Below are 24,061 nucleotides of genomic sequence, written 5' to 3' on the forward strand. Positions count from 1 at the left end.
GCAGTGTGCCCAGGCAGCCAAGAGGGCCAATGGCATCCTGGCCTGCATCAGGAAGAGTGTGGCCAGCAGGAGCAGGGAGGTCATTCTGCCCCTGTACACAGCACTGGTTAGGCCACACCTTGAGTACTGTGTCCAGTTCTGGGCCCCTCAGTTTAGGAAGGAGGTTGACTTGCTGGAATGAGTCCAGAGAAGAGCAACAAAGTTGGTGAGGGGTTTGGAACACAAGCCCTATGAGGAGAGGCTGAGGGAGCTGGGTTTGCTCAGCCTGGAGAAGAGGAGACTCAGGGGTGACCTTATCGCTCTCTACAACTACCTGAAGGGAGGTTGTAGACAGGCAGATGATGGTCTCTTCTCCCAGGCAGCCAGTACCAGAACAAGAGGACACACTCTCAGGCTGCGCCAGGGGAGGTTCAGGTTGGATGTTAGGAAGAAGTTCTATACAGAGAGAGTGATTGCCCATTGGAATGAGCTGCCCGGGGAGGTGGTGGAGTCGCCATCATTGAAGGTGTTCAGAAGGAGACTTGCTGGGGTGCTTGGTGCCATGGGTTAGCTGTTTGGGTGGGTTGGATTGGTTGATGGGTTGGACGTGATGATCTTGAAGGTCTCTTCCAACCTGGTTTGGTTTATTCTAATAAAGGTTTATTCTAATAAAGGTTTCCCAGCTGTATTGATGTGGAGGGGCCCCGCAGTCAGGGTGATTCTAGAGGGCTTGAAGGAGCTGTACGTAGGTCCTGACTCCATTGCTGACCTGCTGTATCACCCTGGGCACTTGGCATTGATTCTCTGGCGACCTTTTGTCTCTTTGGAGCACGCAGGCAGGAACCTCCAGCACGGAAAGATTTGTATTTGCATCTTTGAGCAGAGCTCAGCTGAGAAAGTGACAAAATAATAATAGTGTGCAGAAAAGTGTCAGAATAATAAGGAATAACATCTTCCTTGACCAGCCTGAGAAATGTTGTGCTTTGCCATCCCCTCCCCAAGATGCCCCACTCTCGTCGCAGGCCGCTAAACCGTGGGAAGTCTTTAACTAAATGCAAAATGATTCATTGAGAACTCGAGAGAAACAGCCTCAGAAAGTGTTGAACTTTGTTACAGTTGCAGCCTGCTCTGTTGTGGTTTGTGAGCCTTTTTCTCTCTTCAGAGAAGATCCATGGGAGACTGAAGGCAAACACAGTCTCTTAAGTCTCCTCCACAGCCTCAGTGCTTTTGTTGGCACCGAGAGAAACACAGCTCAGCCCTCTGCAGCCAAAGCTCGATTCATTTGCCTTCAGAAACAACACAAATCTGTTTTCCTGGGTAAATAAAGTCATTTGCAGGGTCTTGTTGTGGGAACGATGCGTCAGCCTGTCCTGAATGGAGCAGTCATTAGGATGAATGGTTGGTTGTTGGGCTGGAGCAGCCTCTGCAAGCTGAAGTGCCCTTCCCGAGCCCTCGCTGGGGCACTGCCTGCAGCCGGTGTGGGACGGCTGCAGGTGCCTCTGAATCACTGCTGGGAGGCAGCCCCCTTCTACAAACTCCCCTAGCTGGAGTTTGTGGTTGGTTTATTGCTGTCAATGCTTAGGGCAGGCCTGGCTGCTAGACAAGTGACAGACACTTCCTATTAACCCCTTTCCAAAGGGAAGAGAAAGGGAATAAGGGAGAGAAGCTGATGGTTTGGAAATGAAAACTAAACCAGCTAAAATGCAATATATAGAGATGTATATTAAGACAGTATTGGAATAAGCTCCCTGATGGCAAGGACATCACCATCACCACTGATGCTGTGTGATGCTGGACTCGGCAGCAGATGGGAACATGATTCGGGATTTGGATTTTGGAACTGCATTCAAGAACACACAGGTTGGGACTGAAGGCAGAACAGAGAGAGTCCTCCTTGGACTCTGACTGTTGAAGAATAGGGGATTGTGATTGCTTGTGATCCCTCACATGTCCAGAGAAGGGCAACATGGCTAGTGAGAAGGCTCGAGCACAAGCCCTATGAGGAGAGACTGAGGGAGTTGGGGTTGTTTAGCCTGGAGAAGAGGAGGCTCAGGGGAGACCTTATTGCTCTCTACAACTACCTGAAGGGAGGTTGTAGACAGGTAGGGGTTGGTCTCTTCTCCCAGGCAACCAGCTGCAGAACCAGAGGACACAGTCTCAAACTGCACCAGGGGATGTATAGGCTGGAGGTGAGGAGAAAGTTCTTCCCAGAAGGAGTAATTTGCCATTGGAATGTGCTGCCCAGGGAGGTGGTGGAGTCACCATCCCTGGAGGTGTTCAAGAGGGGATTGGATGTGGCACTTGGTGCCATGGTTTAGTAGTCCTGAGGTCTTGGGTGACAGGTTGGACTTGATGATCTTTGAGGTCTTTTCCAACCTTGTTGATTCTATGATTCTATGAAAGGAGGCAAATGAGTCTCAAGCAGCAAGTCCATTGTGTGGCTGTGCATTGCTTTGCAGGTTCCTTTGCCCATTAGTTCTTGTCTCTCCATCTCCGGTCCTGCTAGTGCTTCAGAAGCCTGATGAGCAATGACTAGATTATGTTTTTCATTCTTTCTGTGCTGTAGATTTACTTGATCTGGAAAGTTTGGTGTGCAAGTGATAGAGAAGGAGGTTGGCAAAGTTCTCCAGGGGACATCAAGAGTGAGGAAGCAGCAGCTAAAGTGGTCTGGTTCCCTCTGAGACTTCATTTGTTCAAACGCAGTTGAAAACAAGCAAGTGAAATGCGACACTTGGAAGCACTTTGTTTGTAGGAGTCTTTCTGGTTTAAAATTACTTCATTTAAACCTCTTTTGTCTGTGAAACCTCCAAGGACGCTCATCTGCTTGTTTGCTCATCTGCATCTTCCACTGTCTTTGTGGGGTTTACACAAAGAGAGCCTGCAAGCACCTCATGTACATTTATAGAGGCACAAAGAAATGCAAGTTAAATTTTAAAGTGCAGGCTGCTTGGGCAAGGCAGAGGTCAGTGATCTGAAATAAACCTGACCCCTGGGTCAGGACATTCTCTGTGTTACAGCACTCATTGTTTCCTGAGGCCTTTTCCTGTGGCTGTGTTTAACTGGAGTATGCATCAACACCGCTTCTGCAATATATTTAGAGCACAAATAGCCTAAATTTGAAGCACTTGAAGAAATACTTCTTGGCTTTTTTTGTGTGTGCTGTTTTGTTTGGCTTTTTTTGGTTGTGAAAACAATTCTCAGGAGCGTTGTGAGGTGTATCATAGCAGGAAAACCTCTGGGTGCGCTGGGGAATGTGTGAAAGCAGGTTTCAAGAGCTTTTATTTTCACACCATGTTTCAGTTTTGTAGTGATAAATGTTTTCCAGACTATGAACCTGGAGCCTCAGGTCTCACTCCTTGAAATGTAAAAAGGTGTTTTTAAATTTGAGAGGTTGGCTTGCAATCAGGTTGTGTCACTCACAGCCAGTAACAGGGCTGATCAGCTATGTGGCAGCATCACAAAGTGGAAAGTGCTGTTGATCTCTTAGCAGCTGATGGCATTAGACAGGTGGGATTAGTGCAGGACCTGTGGCAGAGAGGAAAGGTAATGGCATAGCATAGGGAAAAATGAGGGAGGAACAGACCTGTTAGGCAAGTCTGTATTGGCAATTGACCTACAATTCAAGACAAGCCCAATATCCTCTACCAGAATTTTTCACTGTACCTTCTGGGCTGTGTGCTGGGTAATTCCCACGTCCTTCAGCAGGTGGGTTGAATGCTGCTGAGTGCAGACAGGTGGGAGAGAAGCTTTGGAGTGCCCCCCAAACCATCGTAATTCAGTGGGTGTGGAGGAATAAAACTGTGTTCCCTCTCCTTGCATGCAGCATCCTGGATCTGCAGGGACAAACATCCTGTGCACACACATGCCTGCCTTTAAAAGTCCAACTAGTGTGTGCTCCTTTCAGCTGAACACAGAGCATCCTGGGGGGGGGGTGAGGGTTAGTCAGTGGCTTTATTGCTGCAGCATGTGCTGCAGACAGCCCAGATATTTCACGTGGGCCTCAGCCAGTATGTTCAGATTTGATTAAGAACTTTTTTGGGGAAGACAAGAAGCATTTAGAGCTAAGGCCTGGCTCCAGACTTAGTTATTTACATCGGGAAGGGGGGATAAAATCTTTTATTAGTTCCACTGTTTACATATTTTATCTCTCTATTCCAATATTGTGGTGAGAAGGAGCCATATGTGTTCCTAGAAAGAGAGCCTAATACAGCCATTCATCAGGAGAGGATCTATTAATGTATTAACATTAAGGATAATGAGCAAAACCAGCATGCACTGGAGAGACTAACACATATCTTTAGTCTGTGGTTTTCAAATGTTTGGGAAATGTTCTATTCCTCCATCTTTCTGAAGCTGGGTTTCTGCCAAAAAAGAAGTCCTCTTCTGCTGTTAATTTTAGAAAGGTTAAATCCATTTACAAAAGCAAAACATAAGCAGGCAGTGATGAAAACCAGGAGGTTGTGGGGAGTAACAGGCTCCCAGGCTGGAGAGTTCACTGCAGGACTGACCTGTCAGGGAAACTCAGGGACCTGTCCTTTACCTTTCCTTGACATTATGCAGAGTGGAGGAGGTGGTTGGAGATGTGAAGTCCAAGCTCTTTGAGTTGGCATTTGCTGTGCAAGTCCCTACCACCACCCTTCTCCAGAAGGCCATGGACAGCTTATGTCTGTGTCTGTAGATTGCTGTTAGGCTTTAGGGAAGATTGCCCAAAGACTTGGCACAGGAAAAGGGCAAATTCTGAAGAGCTCTAGAGTGGGAGAGATTGCTGGTTGAGCAGCTTGGTTTCCTCGAGGTCATTGCTAATTAGAATCATCTTGCCTAAAGAAGTGAACATTGCATTTTAATACTGCTATGAAAACCAATCATGCTCTCTCTTTTGCAACCCATGCTTCTGCCTGCTTTGCTGTGGCATCTGGAGCAAGCTGCACAAGGGAAGGGAAGAAAGCGCTCTGAAAGGATGTGGAAGGATGTTGAAGTGGTGGCAGAGCTCAGATGAGAGAGGCTGGAGCATGACAGCTGTTACTGGATCATGCAAAAAGCCTGCCAGCAAAAATGCATCAATTTGTGTGATATCTGGGTGTCTTGTCTTTTCTTTTCATAATTGCATACATGGTGTCTGCACAGATCTTTCCCCCCACCCCCCTGCCTGCACCTCCAGCAAAAGGAGCTGACTGGCGGATGGCACACATCAGTGGGAGAACACCAGCAGGAAGAGACAACCAGGCAGATGTGTGTCAGATGGGGAGGGCCAGGGCCCGAGGCAGATTCCTCCAAGGTTGCTTCAACATGGTGCATTCACTAAACAGAAAACCTCTCCTCCTCCCTACGGGAAGAGGAGCATGTTCCTCCAGACATGAGAACCAGCAGTGCTGTCTTGCCACGTTCTGCAGGAGGTCAGTGCCAAATGACAGCGCAGGCGGCGACAGCCAAAGCTTTCAGCAAATGTGTTGTAGCCCAAAGGTCTGAGTGTCCCCTCGAGGGACACAGAGGAATTTCTTTTCCTTTGTCACTGAATGCTGCAGTCTTCCTATTTATTCACTCCTTAACTGCAACCTCTGTCTCTTCAGCTGTGAGCTTCCCTTCTTAGGGTGAGATCAGATCTGCCCAAGAAGAGAGGAGTCCTGTGACTCCTTCTTTCACACACAGTTTACCCTTAAAAGCCCATTTCGTGAAAGCAGAATACACCCAACCTGCACAGGGCAGCTGACTCATTTCTTACTCTGTCACTCTTCAGGTTTTCCTACCCATGGGCTATCAGTCTGGTTTGAATACCTCCAGAAATACAGCTACTGGTAATCACCAGCTCCATGCACTCAGAAGTCTTAAAGCTGAGGAAGAAATGGTGACTTTTTTCTCCCTAGTCATGACACTTTCTCACCCAGTACAGATCTTGACTTGTGGCTGTAGAATCATAGAATGGTCTGGGTTGGAAGGGACCTCCAAAGGTCACCTGCTCCAACCCCCTCTGCAGTAAGCAGGGGCATCCTTCACTAGATAAGGTTGCCTATAGCCCTGTCAAACCTCACTTCGAGAATATCTCCAGGGATGGTGCCTCAACCACCTCCCTGGGCAACCTGTTCCAGTGTTCCACTACCCTCGTGGTAAAGAACCTGTTCTAAATCTGCTCTTTTGTAGTTTGCAGCCATTGCCTCTCACCCTATCACTACAAACCTTTGTAAACAGTCCCTCTCCATCCTTCTTGTAGGCCCCCTTCAGGTACTGTTAGGTCTCCCCCGAGCCTCCTCTTCTCCAGGCTGAACAAGCCCAGCTCCCTCAGCCTGTCCTCGTAGCAGAAGTGCTCCAAACCCCTCATCAGTTTCCTGGCCATCCTCTGGGCCTGCTCCATCAGCTCCATGTCCTTCCTATCTTGATGGCTGTGCTGGCTGTCGACACAGCCTGAGAAATGTGCTTGCCCACAGGGGTGGTTGTGAGCTTTTAAGGGTTAAAACCCGTCTGTGAGGACACAGGAAAAACGCTTTGCTTTTCGAAATCAACTTTCCTTCTTTGACTTTCTGGGTGGTGACAGCTCATGCTCACTTTGGTCCTGTTGACAGTCATGCTGATGACAGCGATTTCAAATGAAGAAAAACGAAGAACATGTGAGCCAGCAGAAAAAAAAATGCAAGAGCACTGCAAGCGCCTTCCCCAGCTCAGACTGAGAGTGTGGAGCTTGGTTAGCGATGTTGCGACAGCAGCTGATGTTATTTTCAAAGGCAGCACTGAAATTCCACTCTGGGAGCTCAGACCTTTAAGCAAGTCACACAGGAAGAGGTAATTATTGGCCAGTTCTTCTTCTTCCTCCTAGTCGAGCAGTGGCTTTGGTCTCCATAGCACTGGCTGTGATGCAGAGCACTGGCTCTGCACAGAGGTGACTAAGATTTGCCACCGATTTCCTTGATGTAAGTCTGGGGTGCCAGACTATGACAAACAAGAGCTAGAAGAAGGTAATGAATAAACATGGTGAGAATTTCAGCTGTAATCTGCTGTCAGGTCCATCTGTTACTCCTTCCCCCACAAGCCTTGCAGACTCAATGAGCCAGGAGCAGGCATGCTCCATATACTGCCCCATCCTTCAGCCACATATCTAAGGTCTAATTGTCTGCTTGTCATTAAGTTTATCACTTACAGTCTCTTGAGCCATAATTGGTCACAGGAGCTTCTTGTTCAACTCTTTAGCCTTCCACCTGCAGCAGGATACCATAAAGATGAGGAGGATAAATGTATTAATCACAGGCTGGTGCCTGCAGTATCACAGAGTAGCAGTTGCTCCAGTGAGATGTGGCGTGTGTCATCTGCTCATGTAACTGCTCCCAGCCTCCTGCTCTCAGCCTCTGTCTCTTGCAAAACGAGATGCCCAACTCCCAGATGAGGAGGAGGTTCTCCAGTTGGCAGCTGGTGAGTCCCAATGTCTATGTGACTTATTTGCACCCTATGCTATGTGCAGGCACTTCACCTGGGGTGAGTCCTGGGGTTTCCTCCTTTTCTGCTCTAATTTGGAGAAGGGAAATCAGAGGCCTCTGGCTGGTAGGAGCGTGATACAGAAGCAGAGGAATGGTGTATGCCTGGTGTGACTCAGTTGAGTGGTGAAGACTCCAGCAAGCTCTGCCTGTTGGTGAATGATGGTTTGCTCTGGGGAGCAGATGCCTATCTCCCAGGCAACGTGGCAGCTTCCAGAAGGTTGCCCTCAAAAATCACCCTGGTTCCCGCCATCTCTCATCAATGCAGGGACCTGCAAACTCAGCTGCTCCTCTTCTCTTGTAGACCTCATGCTCACAACTGCAGCTCACAAGTGGAGTGTCTCCCTGCTTTGGGAACCAGCCCATCTTAATTAAAGCCCACACAGATGATTTGGGGTTTTTGCATTTCTTCCATAGATGCTTCCTTCTCGTGTTCCAGAAATTCTATGTGCTTGGTTCTCTGCTATTCTGTTGCTTCCAGCTCTCCTCTCAGCAAGGGAGATGTAGAGGGATGTGCTAAGCAAGTTGGCTGGTTAATGAGATGAATGCCCTGTCTAAATGAGGGATTCTTGTGCACTGGGTTCTTTGACAGTCCCTGGTATCTCCCTCAAGTTGTTTATCTGCTTCCAGCCCTCCTGCCGAAGAGGTCTGGGACCTGGTTTGAGTTGCACCTACTTTTATTTTTGCGCCAAACCACCACTTTCAGTGGGCCAAATGCAGAGCAGAAACTGCCTCTGGAAGGCAGGGCTGGAGAGCTATGTGAGGCTGGGACTTGGCTGGGAAAACAGAACTTCAGTAACACCCAGTCCCTAGTACTGCAGACCGCAACTGCAGAGTCGCTTCAGAGGATGTAACGGGAGATTTCTCTCTCCCTAATTTATGTCTCTCCTACATATGGCTTCTGTGGAGTCACTAATGTTACAGACAGATGGGTTGGCATTTTACTAGACAGAACACATGGGCTAGATGTTGTTAATGCTTGTTAGCTACTCACTTTGCAGCTTGACCAGTCCAATATGGTCACCTCGCAGATGGTTGGAAAGCTGCAGCCTGGGTGCTGGAGCAGTGCAGCTCTGCAGCACGTGGTTGTGACAGCAGTTGGGATAATGTGCATCTGGCTGCTTGCTTTGAAGGGCTTTGGTGTAGGTCAGAGATACCTGTGGCTGAGGAGATCAGAATAAAAGACACTGATTTGCAAAGATCCTGGGCCTGTTCTTGAAGTGTTGGCTTTAAAACCTGAGTTTTGTAGTTCGGATTTTTATAGAATCATACTCACAGAATCAATAAGGTTGGAAAAGACCTCAAAGATCATCAAATCCAACCTGTCACCCAACACCTCATGACTACACTATAGGATGGGGTTGGAAAAATTCTGTGAGGCCTGTGCCTTGCTGTCATCTACAGTCCTTCATGGTTGGTTTTTATAAGCACATTTGGCTGGTGGATGCTGTTTAGCAGTCCTGAGTCCCATTAAAAAGTTCTGATTTATGTTCTTGAGTTCTGACTTACAGCCTGCTGGCAGTTTTAGTTCAGAGTGAACACCCCATGCAATTTTCCTTTCTCTGTGATGTGAACAGAGAACACAAGCCCTATGAGGAGAGGCTGAGGGAGCTGGGGTTGCTTAGCCTGGAGAAGAGGAGGCTCAGAGACCTTATTGCTGTCTACAACTACCTGAAGGGAGGTTGTAGCCAGGTGGGGGTTGGTCTCTTCTCCCAGGCAAGCAGCACCAGAACAAGTGGACACAGTCTCAAGCTGTGCCAGGGGAGGTTTAGACTGGATGTTAGGAAGAAATTCTTCATAGAGAGAGTGATTGCCCATTGGAATGTGCTGCCCGGGGAGGTGGTGGAGTCACCATCACTGGAGGTGTTTAGGAAGAGATTTGATGGGGTGCTTGGTGTCATGGTTTAGTTGATTAGATGGTGTTGGATGATGGGTTGGATATGATGATCTCAAAGGTCTCTTCCAACCTGGTCTGGTCTGTTCTGTTCTGTTCTGGTCCATTCCATTCCATCACAGTATCACTAAGGTTGGAAGAGACCTCAAAGATCATCAAGTTCAACCTGTCACCACCGACCTCATGACTATTCTGTTCTATTCTAGCAGGCTGCTGTGATTTGCTCTCACCAGGCTGGTATTCAGCTGAACCAGTTCTAGGTATCTCCTCAACCATGTGACTCTCCTTGGTAGTTGGTTTGAAGTTCCCTGTCAGAATCTGTGGATGCCAAACTAGATGCTGTGGGTGAATCTTTTTGTGTTGCCACCTTCCTTTGAGAACGCTGATGTTGAATTTGCCGAGTAATGGTGGGAGGCTGAATGCATCCTACACATGAGACAGGGAATTTGAGTTTCAGTACCTGCCCTTTAAAACTCTCAGAGCACTTTTGGAAAATGCATGGGTATTAATCCACACTGAGCAGCAGTTCTTCAAACCTACAGTTTCAATTGGATATATTTGTCTCTGTCTGTCCTGAACTGTGGAGTAACATTAATGCACCCTGATAACAGCTGTCACATTTTACCCCAGGGGTTGCTCCTCTCTGATAGGTGAAATCACAGCAGTTCAAAGACCTGTCTTCCAGGATGAAAAGCTCTATAGGAATATTCAGATATAAAATAGTAATAGTATGAATCAAAAACTGTGCTTCCTTTATTTTAAGGCCTTTGATCTTATTTTTATGGCATCACATTTGACAGTCTAAAGGGCATTAACCTGTAGGAGAAGCCTTTTGAGAGAAGATGCTGACTTGCCCTGCACAGCACTGTCCTCCAGGATTAACTCCAACCATTTTTCCCCATTGAGAGGGGTGAAGGTACTTTAGAACAAGGTATCATAGAATCAGTCAGGGTTGGAAGGGACCACAAGGATCATCTAGTTCCAAACCCCCTGCCATGGGCAGGGACACCCCACACTAGATCAGGCTGGCCAGAGCCTCGTCCAGCCTGGTCTTAAACACCTCCAGGGGCGGGGCCTTGACCACCTCCCTGGACAACCCATTCCAGGGTTTCACCACTCTCATGGTGAAGAACTTCTTCCTCACATCCAGCCTGAATCTCCCCACCTCCAGCTTCATTCCATTCCCCCTAGTCCTATCACTACCTGAGATCCTGAGAAGTCCTTCCCCAGCCTTCCTGTAGCCCCCTTCAGATACTGGAAGGCCACAATGAGGTCACCTGGGAGCCTTCTCTTCTCCAGACTGAACATCCCCATGTCCCTGCTCTTTTGGTTTTTTTCCACATGTTTTATTTTTCACAGGTGCAGGAGAACTCACACAGATCAAAACATGCAGCTGTAGGGAGAAACTCACTGCTGTGCAATGCACCCTGCTCCCGTGTCTGCTGCCGAGCTGGTGCAGCATCCAGGGCCCCATCAGTTCTGTCGCTCACGTGCATAGTGCCTGGGTCGTGTTTCTGATTAAGATGGAAGTGCATGAGCTGACCTCCTGAGTGAAAGACGTTGTGGGGTCGTGGTTCATCTCAACGTTGAATAATAAGAAAGAGAAAGGAAATGTTTGCTATAAATCTCAGTGCACGCCGAGCTGTTTCCCACTTATCCCACCCCAGCTTTCAATTTTCTTCTTGGCACTGCCAGGTGCTGGCTTTTCTCCGCTCAGCAGCCAAAAGCAGCTTTTTCATTACGTTTCCTGGAAGGCTCTTTACAGGCATCCATCCCTCTCTGCCTCATAAATTCACTTTATTTAGCAAGCTGGCGACACCGAGGTCAGGGGTCTTGGCAAGAAGCAATTATTATAAAGAAGTGTTCTTCCTCTTTGGGGTTACAAAGAGGATATTAAAAGGGGGGAAAACTTTGCCTGCAGACGAGGAATGCTCATTTGTGAAAGGCAGAGGGACCTTGACAGGCTGGAGAGGTGGGCACAAGCCAACCTCACGAAGTTCAGTAAGAGCAAGTGCAGGGTCCTGCATCTGGGTTGAGGCAATCCCAGGCACAAATACAGGCTGGGCAGTGACTGGCTGGAAAGTGGCCCTGAGGAGAGAGACTTGGGGGTGCTGGTGGACAAGAAGCTCAATATGAGCTCTCAATGTGCACTTGCAGCCCGCAAAGCCAATCAGATCCTGGGCTGCATCAGGAGAAGTGTGGCTAGCAGGTCGAGGGAGGTGATCCTCCCCCTCTACTCAGCCCTGGTGAGACCCCACCTGGAGTACTGTGTCCAGTTCTGGAGCCCCTATTACAAGAGGGATGTGGAGGTGCTGGAGCGTGTCCAGAGAAGGGCCACAAGGATGATCAGAGGGCTGGAGCACCTCTCCTATGAGGACAGACTGAAGGAGTTGGGGCTGTTCAATCTGCAGAAGAGAAGGCTCCCAGTTGACCTAATTGTGGCCTTCCAGTATCTGAAGGGGGCCTACAGGAAGGCTGGGGAAGGACTTCTCAGGATCTCAGGTAGTGATAGGACTAGGGGGAATGGAATGAAGCTGGAGGTGGGGAGATTCAGGCTGGATGTGAGGAGGAGGTTCTTCACCATGAGAGTGGTGAAACCCTGGAATGGGTTGTCCAGGGAGGTGGTCGAGGCCCCGTCCCTGGGGGTGTTTAAGCCCAGGCTGGATGAGGCTCTGTCCAGCCTGATCTAGTGTGGGGTGTCCCTGCCCATGGCAGGGGGGTTGGAACTAGATGATCCTTGTGGTCCCTTCCAACCCTGAATGAAACTATGAAACTAAGATGACTTGACTGATGAAGAGCTGCACGTCCTGCACGAGCTACCTTGGGCAGGCATCCTGTCGGGCCAGCTGAAACCCGCCATTAGCACAAAAAAACAGAAGGAAGAAACCAATCAACACTTTGCTAAATAACCTCATAAATATTTCCAGCTGTAAGCACATTATGTGGTACAATTTGGGTGGTGGTTTTTTTTTTTTTCCTGGTTTGGTTTGGGTTTGTTTTTTAATACTTCTCTAATTTTAAATGAACAGCCTCTAATTAAAGTGATTTAGTGACTACCTGGGGACCTGGTATTTGAGCAGTGCGTGATGCTTAGGAGAGATTGATTGGTGAGGCGTAACTCAGTTGGGGGATATTGATAATGATATCATCACCCAAGAGAGCCAAGTTTGAGCAATTAAATCTCAAAACCTCATGTTTGGGTTGTTAGAACTTCAGGAGGCAGTTTCCACACACATACGCACACACATAACCTTTCCCTCCAGCTTTTTGGCTGGCTGTGAGCTTGGTGGGGTGCCGTGTGTGCATATGCCAGTCTGAAGTGAGCCATAGTGGGGATTTATCAGACCCAGGGAAAGGGTTCCAGCCCTTTTGGCATTGGTGCTTTCCCCCTCAACGGCTGCACGTGGCCTTTGACATTTAGAAAAATCTCAGCATCCAAAGCAGGAGGCAGAAACAAAAGGATTTTCTCCTTTAAAGGTCAGAGTCAGCAGCTTCTTAAAAGACATTTTCACATAGGTTTCTTGGGCTGTGACAGGGTTTATGTGCATTAATGGGTGCTGAGGTAGGGAATGGCTGCTTCAGGGAAGGTGTCAGGGAAGCAAGGGGCTGTCAGCACCACCAGTGTGCCCAAGGCGTTGGCAGAGGCCCTGTGGCACACACAATGATAGTGCTGCAGGGATTTCAGGAGATGATCAGATGATGCAGCTGATCCTGAGGACTTCTGATGCAGGGAGGGTGTTGGGAAGGCAGGGGGACTGCCCTCTATGAAGAGGAGATCTGAGTGATTCAAATGATGGAGGCAAATTGCCAAAGGGATCGATGTGGTGGGGAGATGTGCGTAACCCACACTGGAGCAGACAGCACAGCAGGCTTCATGGTGGGTTGGGAACACCACAAAGATAAATGGCAGTGAGAGCTGGGGCAGAGAGAGAAGAATATGACCACAACGTGGCCCATAATGCCAGAGGAGCATGTGGACCTGAATGGAAGAGGAAGAAGCTCTGTGCAGAGTCTGGGCTGTGAAGCCATGGTGCCCCTTCCCGTGGCACATGCAGGGCTGTTTGCTGTGTATATTCAAAGCAGTTGTGCACAGGGACACAGCAGGGACAGTGATTTATGGAAGGAGCACTGCAGATGAGATGGTGCCTCCACGATACATTCACTGGGTAAATGTCACTGGGCAATGTTTCACTTGCTTGTTTTGACCCCTAATACATCTTAGCCACAACTCTCTTGCCCGCTGTGCCAAGCACAGAGCTTCACCATTGCTGATGTCAGCTTGACGAAATCCATTCAGGAGCGCCACCTCCAGCACTTGGTGTGTGTGTTTGTTGGAAGATGCAAGAACAGGTGTCCTTCATGGATCCTCCTGGATCACATCCCCAAAGGCAGTTGTGCTTTCTCAGTGTTGAAATCAGTGTTAGAATATCTCCACTTGATGCTGGAATCTCAAGTTGTACTGAATGCTGAAGCCTCTTCTCCCTTTCTCTGCATTTCTACCCCATGTCTTCCATGGTACTGCATCTCCATGTCCACATTCTCTTTGGGTCTACAGCCAGCCTTTTTTTCAATCTTACTCCAGAGTCTGAAAACCTACAGGACATTGTGTCTTAAGCTGAACCTGTATTTTTCAAGGAGCCTCCTTTCCATTACAGTCACAGTGCGTGACAGCTTATAGCTGCTGGCACTTCGGTAGCCAGAGTGAGGGCATCCATTGGTTTTAGCTACCAAAATATGCCAGAGAGAAGAGGAAAAGGACCTACAAGAAATGGAAAAAACAACAACCAAAAGATAAGATTAATTCAGAGTGCACTTCAAAATTATAGGGTAGCTTGTACATGACCAAAGGAGACACTGCCACACTCTCAGCTAGTGGAACAAGCAGCGGAGTAAAATGCTAGGACTTGTCTTTCGGGGAGGGGTTTTGTGCCACAGCAGCATGTGGGTAAAGACCCATCCCAGCAGACTCAGTAGAATCCCTGTATGTGTTATGTTGAAGGACCAGCAGCTGAGAAAGCCTCCTTTATGGCCCATTCATTGCAGCATTACCAGCCCATTCTGGCCAGCTGCAGATGCATCCCCAAGCAGGGACATTTGGGGGTGCCTGTTGCTCCTCAGCTTCCTCTGTGTTGCCTGCTCCTTGCTGAGATGGTCCCTGTTGGAGAGAAGAACTCACTTTTCTATCACTCTAGTAGTTATTTGAGATACTTCTATATGTATATCTAAACTATAAAGCCTTGAATAATTTACCAGTTTCCTGGGCTAAGAGGAAGATTTATGATGTTTCCTTCTGGCAAGGCAGCAGCTGATCTTGATTCTCGTGGAAAAACAATTGCACTAACATCTCCTTTCTCTGAGCAGATCCAGGAGCTGCTGCAAGCTTACATTGCCATGTGGTAACTAGATCTGTCTTTCTGTGTTTTACAGTATAGTGAAATCTGACTGCTGATCTGATTGCTCTGTGGGGCAGCACAGCCTGCAAGGAGAAAAACGGGGTGTCAGCCTCCAAATCCATGGCAGGAGCCACATCCCCCCAGCAGCAGAGCCGAGCGTGCAGCGCTGGGGCAGTGATTGATTTCCATTGCTTTCCTAGAAAAGGTCCCAACAGGCCTTAAATCAGACTGAACTGGCAAGCAAGCTGGAGTCTTTCCTTCTGCAAGTATTTGAGGTCTGAATAAAACATAACAGACCTGAATCTCAGTAGCTTAGTGAGCCAGGCAGGTTTTTTTTCCCCATGAATTAGAAGAAACCAATATAGGTCTACCTAAAGAGCACCTGTGAGATGGTATTCTCGTAGTACACAGCTTCAGCATCCTGGGCTGCTCTGTGCTGGGGGAAGCTGAGGGTGTGAGGGGAATATTTGTGTCTCTGGTGAAGTGCTGCACATGGCTGGCTCATTCAGCCCAGTGGAGAAAGGGGGAGTGAAGTGTGGTGGTGGTCCCCTCTTGCACTGACTCCTCTGTGCATGACTGCAGGGCCAGTGAGGGTAGTCACAGGCTCAGATTTTCCTTTGGTCCTGTGTATTTAGTTTGACTCTGAATCTCGATGCTTTTTCTTTCAGGCTTCTCTTTAAAAGCAACAACAGACTTTAGTGGTGTAGCTCTGAGTAAGATGTGTCAGTAGTGTTGGACACAGAGCAGTTAGAGCTGAATTTCAGTATGCTATGATCTGTCTTGCCCCATTCCCGTTCATGGACTGTCCCTGGGGATCAGTGACACTTGTTCAGGTTCTTCAGCTTCGCATTTTCTTCCTAGATGTGCTGTGGTGGCTTTTGCCTTCATCTTGGAATTTCTGGGGATGCATCACTGGAGTGAGTGGTGATTGCACTGCATGGAGTGTGTCCTGTGAATGGTTGATATTCTGTGAGGCCTGTGCCTTGCTGTCATCTACAGTCCTTCATGGTTGGTTTTTATAAGCACATTTGGCTGGTGGATGCTGTTTAGCAGTCCTGAGTCCCATTGAAAAGTTCTGATTTATGTTCTCGAGTTCTGACTTACAGCCTGCTGGCAGTTTTAGTTCAGAGTGAACATCCCATGCAATTTTCCTTTCTCTGTGATGTGAACAGAGAACACAAGCCCTGTGAGGAGAGGCTGAGGGAGCTGGGGTTGCTTAGCCTGGAGAAGAGGAGGCTCAGGGGAGACCTTCTTGCTGTCTACAACTACCTGAAGGGAGGTTGTAGCCAGGTGGGGGTTGGTCTCTTCTCCCAGGCAATCAGCACCAGAACAAGAGGACACAGTCTCAAGCTGTGCCAGGGGAAGTTTAGACTGGAGGTGAGGAAAAAGATCTTCACAGAGAGAGTTTTTAGCCATTGGAATGTGCTTCTCCGGGAGGTGGTGGAGTCACCATCCCTGGAGGTGTTCAAGAGGGGATTGGACATGGCACTTAGTGCCATGGTTTAGTAGATATGAGGTCTTGGGTAACAGGTTGGACTTGATGATCTTTGAGGTCTTTTCTGACCTTATTGATGCTATGATTCTATGATTCTGTGGAATTTCATTCTTTATATCATTCATAAATCCACTTTTTAGAGCTGGTGCCACAGGCAGGCTCTGCATTGATCCAGACTGGTGTGAAGCGCCCAGGGCTTGCAGAATTCATTCAGCAGAGCATCCCCTCCAGGTCCTCCTCCACCTCACTCCCGCACACCTTCTGCCTCCTCACCCCTTGTCGTGATCCCCTGCTCGCTCCCGCTCCCACGCAGCCCACCCTGGCACTCCCTCGCTGGGTGCACCAGGCAGGGTGCGGGCTGGCATTTGAAAAGAAACTCTGTCAATTGATGGGAACATACTGCTATTACTTCATACAATCACTTTATTTGTAAAGCACATACCGCAAAGGCAGTCCTGCTGTTGAGCTCAAAGCCACAAATCTCTCCCTACATCCCAGTCTGTACCACATGATGAACGTTATGGGTGAAGGGGAAAAAAAAACAGAGCAATAATAATAAATAATAAGAAAGGTAACAACTATAGCAATTTTAAAACACTCACAGGAGGTGTGGGGGGGAAATCTGTATTTGTTTAAAAGCAATGTGAGGTGGAATGAAGTGAACTGCAAGTGCAGCCAGCCTCAGAGTTAGCCTGGAAACATCTCCCGGCAGAGGAAGCATTTCCTTTGTTCCAAGTGGCTGCCTTCTTGCCTGGTTCCTGTTACTGGATCATAAGAAAGCTGGGTGAGATGTCTGGAGTTTGGAAGCTTTTTGGGTTCCTTGGATTTTTTTCTGAGTTTCTGAGGAGATGGAGGCTACAGAGGGGAGGATGTTGCCTTCCCATAACCATCCAACAGCCAAGAGAAATCACAGCCCCATGAAACTGAAAGGGAACTAATGGTCTTCTTGGGAGCACATCTTTCTCTGAACATTATTCCTCTGCCTCTGCAGAAGGAGGAAGCTTCAGTTATGAAGAACAGTAGAGAGAAATTCCCATTAATCTCACCAAAAAAAAAAGGAGAAGGGAATTATTTAAATGTAGCATTCACCAGTGAGCTCAAAGCAGAGTGGAAATCTAAGACGTTTATGTTGCGCCGTTTCTGAGATCATCAACCAGAAGCCAATGGCCCGGCACGGGATGCTAAATTTCTTAAGGAACTTGCTTTAATTAATTAAACTAGTAAACCAATTAATGGATTTGCTTGTAAATTCTTAGAAAATTAATTCTGTGCCCAAAGAGTGTTTTAAATCTGCGAAGGAAGCGAGTGTGTGTTTCACACAGAGCTTGAACTCCCATTTGAGATGAATCCAGTTCAGCGCTGGCTTTGGAGACACAACCGATGCGTTCATAATACTTGGACCTTCCTCTGAAACCAGCCCTTCCCAGCAGCTGGATCCAGAAGGGATTTGCAAAACAAAACCTGTGCTGCTTGCACAGCACCCAGCCCCTCTGCTAGCTTCACGTTGTGCCTCTGGCTGTCTGTGGATTGCTGATGTACAGCCCTCCCTGTGCCTCCAAGTGGCTCCTTCATTGCCCTCTTCAGCCTCTTCCCTGCTCAGCCTCTTCAGCCTCACCCAGCGGTATGTTGGATGTGCAGAAGCCAGTCAGGTACCTCCAGTAAGCAGCAGATTAAAGCACTGAACATCATTTGGAGTTGCTGAAAAACAACCAAGCCAAAGTGGAGGAGATTTAAACAAAAACTAATTTACTTTTCCACGCAGGAGCCTTGTTTAGATTCGCTGCCTGGCTCAGGGGTGACAGGGGCACCCTCAGTACCTTGCGCTCTTCTCAATTCAAAGTGACACATACATGGAAGGTTCATAATCAAATGTGTCCAGGCTCCTGAGAACATGAAATCAGCAACAACCAGGTTCCCCAGGGCTCTCAGCAGTTATTGCTTCTCTTCTCTCCCAGCTGGTAAAGCCATGTTTTAACTTGCATGCAGCAATTCACTCTGGTTCATGGCATCCTTTGCTTGGAGCGAGGGTCTGCCCCATTCCTGCCCACTCCAGGGGGGTTGCAGCTTTGCCTGGCATTGCCTGTACTCCCCCAACTCAGCTCCAAGGGGAAGTGGAACTGCAGAGCAATTAGGAGTGGGAGCATTTTGAAGAGGAAAATGGCAAGGGAAAAGAATTAGCATCTGTGCTGTGATGTTTTCTCCGTTTATTAATAAACAAGCCGCTCCAGGGGCAGGAGAGGCTTCAAGCATTCCTTCTTTCTCTTGCATTTAGCTTTTTTCCACTTGTTTTATATGTTACAGGAGATTTGTAATGTCTTCCCACATGTTGAGTTTCCTTATTTTCATGAGAGTGTCAACGGAATAATTCCTCCGGAGCTCTCAGCTCTGTGCTGCTGGGCTGATTTAAACATCCAGCAGCACTTCAGGGATGTGGAGTGAATCAGCAGAGCTTATTGGGAAGGAGTTGTGTTAATTAGGAGCAGGTCTGCTTCCTCCTACAGAAGCTAAATAACTTCAGGGATAAGTGTTTTCATGGAGGGAAAGCCTTTACCTTGTCTCACCACCCTTGAAAGACCTGAGCGGTGACAGTGATGATGACCCCTGCGTGGGCACTCTGGTTCTGTGCCAGTGGTGCAGCCTCTTTCCAGGGTGGTCAAATCACTCATCTCTCCGCTGCCCCATTTGTCCCTGGGGCAGGCTCAGGCAGGGGTCCTGCCCAGGGATGTTGGGAATGCACAACTCAGGAAGAGCCCAGTGTCACCCTGTGTCGAACTCCTGTTCCGTGGTGGTGCTGACATACAGCAGAGCCGTGCGGGAGGAGGCTTTGGGGGGACGCCGCCAGCTCTCCCTGCCCCACGGGAGGTGAATGCAAACCTGCTGTACTCATGGGCTTCTGCTTCTCTCTCCTCAGGCCTCTGGCTCCTCCGGTGGGAAAATGCAGCTTCTGGAAAACGAGTTCTCGCGAACCATCCGGGAGCTGATCGAGCTCCACCTGCTGCGCCAGGACAGCATCCCAGCCTTCCTCAGCGCCCTCACCCTCGACCTCTTCAGCCGTCAGACCATCGCTTAGCATCCCACTGCCAGCCACCAGGCAGGGGTGGAGCGCTCCTGGGCAGGACATTTGAGGTAGTGAGGACAAATTTTCCCTTCCTGCCCTTAATTTGTAATATTGGGTTGCTTCTGGTTTGCAGGGAACTCCTTCTTCTCCCCTCATTCATGCTGATTCCCAAACCATGCCAATTCCTCTGGAAAGCATAGTTTTCCTCCTGTGGGAGGGCAAGTCTAGCTCCATCCCTGGGCTCTCCTGTGCCAAAACCCTAGTCCCAGCCTTTGAACTGAGAAATGTGTTAATTATGGCCCAGCATCTCTCTGGGAATGTGGTAGGAACTGCTGGTTTGAGGATCCACAGTATCACCAGTCATAGCTTTTCCCATAAGGATCCCCCAGATCTGGCCCCTAGCAGAGACAAGACATGCAGGAGGCTGGTGCTTCCTGCTCCTCTTCCTGTCCTCTCCTAATGGGAGCTAAGGGCTTGGTCCCTGAGGACAGGGACCCGGAGAAGGACCAGTCACGAGCAGCAGGTTCTTTGTCAACACCTCCTGCTCTTGCATACAGCTCATCACTCACCAGGGTTGAAATTGTTTTCAAGTTATCCAGTTACCATCCCTCAGCAGACAAGCACAAACATAAATGGCCATATGAAGACTCTATACCTGTGTTGACACCTCCATGTCGTGTGGTGTGCTCAGATGCCACTGCCATGCTTTTTGTTCCTCACTGAGACTATTGGGCTCTTGGTTATCTCAGGACTGTGGAAGTAAGTGGGGGAGGGAGTTCACTGCTGCTGGCTTTAGACTACTGCCTGCCACCAGGCTGTGGGTACCTGTTCACCTTGTTGGGGATCTCCCTCCTGTTCTCTTCCAGGGAGAGTGGAACACCCCCTGAAGTCTGACATTTTATGTTACAATGGATATAGCTCTTTTATCATTAGAATAAAGTGTTGCTTCCCAAACTGGATGTATGGCCCTTTTTGGGGGGATCTGCACTGTGCTTCCACGTGTAAAGCATGATAACAAATCATCCATCAGTGGTCTGGAGCTGGCTCTGCTTTGAGAAGAGAGGACGCCATTAACTCACTTTTGCCAGGCAAGTCTTGTTCCGGCTGTAAACCAAACTAGTTTGTTATGAATTTCTGTATGTTGGCTCTTGATATCAACAGGAGCATAATTCCTAAGCATGGAGAGAAGGTAGCAGTATGCAGGCTGGAAAGTTACCTTAGAGGCTCACAGTTGGCTGCAAGGCTGGCCATGCATTCTGCAGTCTCTCTGGCGCCTGTTGATGTGCCTACAGGCACAGGAAACGGCCACTACAGACCCAGCCGATCAGAAAGAGAAGGACAAATGTGTGCTCCACGAAGGCTGCAGCCCCCATCTCCACAACCCTCCTCTACGGAAGGTTTGCAGGGAAGTGCAGCAGCCAAGGTTTGGCATTTTCTCTTCTGCTTGAAGAAGCTGTGGTGGAAGATGAATTGCCTGGCAGTGCTGCGCCAGGGGAACGCTGCCTGATTCGTATGCGCGGCGCGGCCCTGTGAGTCGCCTTCCTCAGTCATGGGGAAAATGAATCCATGATGTCAGCTGCGATGCCTGCTCCCAAAATTCCTCTGCTGGCTCCTTGTAGGAGAAATGAAGTCATTAGGAAGTTTACAATAAAGCCTCTATCTTAGCAAAACAGGGATGAGGCTGGAGAATTGACAAGGGAGAACACCTTCAGCTCGTTGGAAAGTCGCCTCCCGAGAGTGCAAGGTTAGTAAGTTGGGGTAGAAAACAGGAGTCTTCTGAGGCACCTTCAGTGGGGAGGAGGCAGATGAATTACTGCTCTGTGCCCCATTCTCCCAGCAAGACTGGCTTGTTCAGATAAGTTTAATACAGCAGCACAGCTGGGAGAGGTGTGTCATCAGGATGGGTGCTAGGCTAGATGTGGGGCAGCATTTGGTCCTGCTCATGGCTTGGGAAGCTGCTGAGGTTCATGTCCTGCTTTGACCAGCAGCAGCCCTGACTTGCTGATGGCATTGCACTGTTTCACAATGAGCTGGCTTGGGCTTGATGTCAAACTGGGACTTTTGGGAAGCTTAGCTGTGCTCAGGCTCACTGATGGAGGGCTGAGAGCATTGATGTGGAAGTGTGACCCTTGCAAAGCCACCTGTGGGGCACAGGCATGCAGTTAGGCGTGGGGAAGAGGAGCTGAGATTCACCACCTTCTAGCTCCAACACCAAATTCAGGATGAAGCCTCAAACATATGGCTGTACCCTGCTGCTACAGCAGCTCCCTCTCTGCCAGCCTCGTTGTACTGCTCATCACAGCCCTGATGGAGCTGAGAGGTGTAACTTCGATGCTAAATTTTGCAGCAATGGCTCCTTCCATGCTAAGCTACATGGGGCCCTGCCACCATGTTCACTCCCCTTCATATTGCCCCTCCACAGGTGCAGCCCCCCAGAGCAGTGCAAACAAGGACCCTGGTCTGCCACGGATGGTACAGCAGGTTCCAACCTGCTGTTCCAACCTGTCCCCACCTACGTGGTGGGGACACAAATCCCATCTGGCTTCAGCTCATCACTTGCAAAGCTCCAGCCCTGCTGGTGGAAAATCCTTTTAGAAAACCTTGGGAGATGAGTAATAAATTTGCAGCTGGTTGGAGGGAGAGGCGAGAGTGTTACCAAGTGTGCGTACGCTGGCTGGGGCTCCGTGCACGCTCGCTGGGTTTATGTGCTCTAAGCTGTAAAGTGTGATTTATTAATGCACAGCTGGGGGACTGTGTGTCAGAGCACTGTCTCATTTGCAGTGATGCCTGAAGCTTCCCTTCACTCAAATGACTTGCAGGGCCCTGCTCCTCTGCTGATCAACCCTTTTCATCTGCGTGCATATATAAACACCAGCAGGGACAGAGAGCTGTCAAGTACTGCCGTACGGTCCTGGAAAGCAGCAGAGCTCTTGGTTAGCCAAGATGCCTTAGGGCAGGTGTTATTAAATTCATGTCTCTCTTAAGGTTGAATCTCTGAACCTGGAGTCTTTTGTGTCTCCTGGCTCTTTTGGCATCACTGGGTGTTATTTGCATGAGTAGTCCTGGAGGTGTGTGATGCCTGAGAAGGAACTAGGGAAACCCTTTTGGGATGACTCAGGAGAGGAGATTCACAGACATTTCTTACGGACCTTCTCTGTGTAATGCTGTAGGAGGAAGAGAAGGAGAAGGGGGAAGAACATGAAGTTGTGTTGGAGGTGGGTGCCTAGTCAGCAAAGGATGGGAGTGGAACTGGGGGTGGGTGGTGAGGAAGAAATAGGGTGCTGGACAGAGAAGGAAGGCATAGTTTCTAAACTGAAAGAAAAGCCAACTTCTGCCACTGGCCAGCTGTTGTCATCTCCAGAGCCTGTGTGTCAGACTGGCCCAAGCTCTCTACCACAGAGGCTGGAAAAGGGCTGGGTTTTCCTCACGTCCCTGCCACAGCAGTGCTCTGGCTGGAGACCCACTCCTCTCCCCACTCCAAAGCACCAAAGAAACACGGAGCAGCACCCACCCTGTGCATTTCCTGACCACAGCAGCAGGCTGAGACACAGCCAGGAATGGTGTGAGCTGTGCTGACAGATGGACAAGTCAAAGTAACCCTCGGGGAATAGAAGCAGAAACCTTCCCAGGACATCACCAAGGTAATGCTGGACCCTGCAGCCAGTGCTGCTCGAAGTGGGAGACGACACAGCCAGGGCAGGTTTGGTTCTGTTACAGCTTTTAGCCGTTCAAAGACACTGGGGACACGACAACAGTGTCGAATGCCAGATGACCATAGCTAATGACAGCACATTCTTGAGGAGGTCAGTGAAGTAGCTGGGGGGTGATGGAGCAGGTTCTTGCTAGAGCCTGTCCAGAGAAGGGCAACAAAGTTGGTGAGGGGTTTGGAACACAAAACCTATGAGGAGAGGCTGAGGGAGCTGGGGTTGCTTAGCCTGGAGAGGAGGAGGCTCAGAGGAGACCTTATTGCTGTCTAGAACTACCTGAAGGGAAGTTGTAGCCAGGTGGAGGTTGGTCTCTTCTCCCAGGCAAGCAGCACCAGGACAAGAGGACACAGTCTCAAGCTGCACCAGGGGAGGCTTAGGCTGGAGGCTAGGAAGAAGTTCTACACAGAGAGAGTGATTGCCCATTGGAATGGGCTGCCCGGGGAGCTGTGGAATCACCATCATTGGAGGTGTTCTGGAGGAGACTTGACAGGGTGCTTGGTTGCATGGTTTAGTTGATTGGGTGGTGTTGGATGATAGGTTGGACACAATGATGTTGAAGGTCTCTTCCAACCTGGTCTGGTCTGGTCTGGTCTGGTCTGGTCTGGTCTATTCTATTCTATTCTATTCTATTCTCTCTACTCTACTCTACTCTACATGCTGGTGTGAATCCCATTCAAGTTGCCTGCTGTGACAAGAGATCTCAGATGTAGTAGCAGTGATTCTAAAAGTTGCATGATGCTTAAAAGCTACAAAACACTCCCGCTCTGCTCGGGGGAGGGATAGTAAATCAATAAATCAATAAATCATCAGCAAAGCTTTTGTTTTGTTTTGTTTCTTTCCACACAGTCTTTTGTTTTCTTAAATATTAAAATCCCATCCTTCCCCCCAGGAAAGGTGGTGGTGGTTGGTTGGTTGGTTTCTCAGGCTAAGAGGAGCGGCTGAACGGCATCCGATGGTATCACATTGACACAAGCGCCTAAAAGAAGTAGGGAAGGAATGTCTGAGCTGTTCTGTCAAAAGGAACCTGAGCTGATAGGAAATATGCTGATGCTGCTTTTAATGTCATGACTCAGGTTTG

General features: G+C 48.9%; 1 protein-coding gene across 2 annotated transcripts in view; it reads left to right on the top strand.

Annotated features, from left to right (window-relative positions):
- MAD1L1 (mitotic arrest deficient 1 like 1) overlaps positions 1–20,229 on the top strand; it is a 428,013-nt gene extending 407,784 nt beyond the window's left edge. The window contains exons 18-19 of one of the 2 annotated variants that reach the window (XR_010988348.1): positions 19,130–19,344; positions 20,143–20,191. Coding sequence is in view for 1 of the 2 variants with exons in the window: in XM_068146670.1 (XP_068002771.1) it covers positions 19,130–19,288 (159 nt within the window). In the remaining variant the exon portion in view is untranslated. Of the gene's footprint in view, positions 1–19,129 lie in introns of both variants that reach the window. The other variant, XM_068146670.1, reaches the window with a different exon arrangement.
- Positions 20,230–24,061: the final 3,832 nt, after the last annotated feature.

This window comes from Melanerpes formicivorus, unplaced genomic scaffold (assembly GCF_026170545.1).
Source record: "Melanerpes formicivorus ecotype bairdi unplaced genomic scaffold, bMelFor1.0.p_v2 SCAF_14, whole genome shotgun sequence".
NCBI lineage: Eukaryota > Metazoa > Chordata > Aves > Piciformes > Picidae > Melanerpes > Melanerpes formicivorus.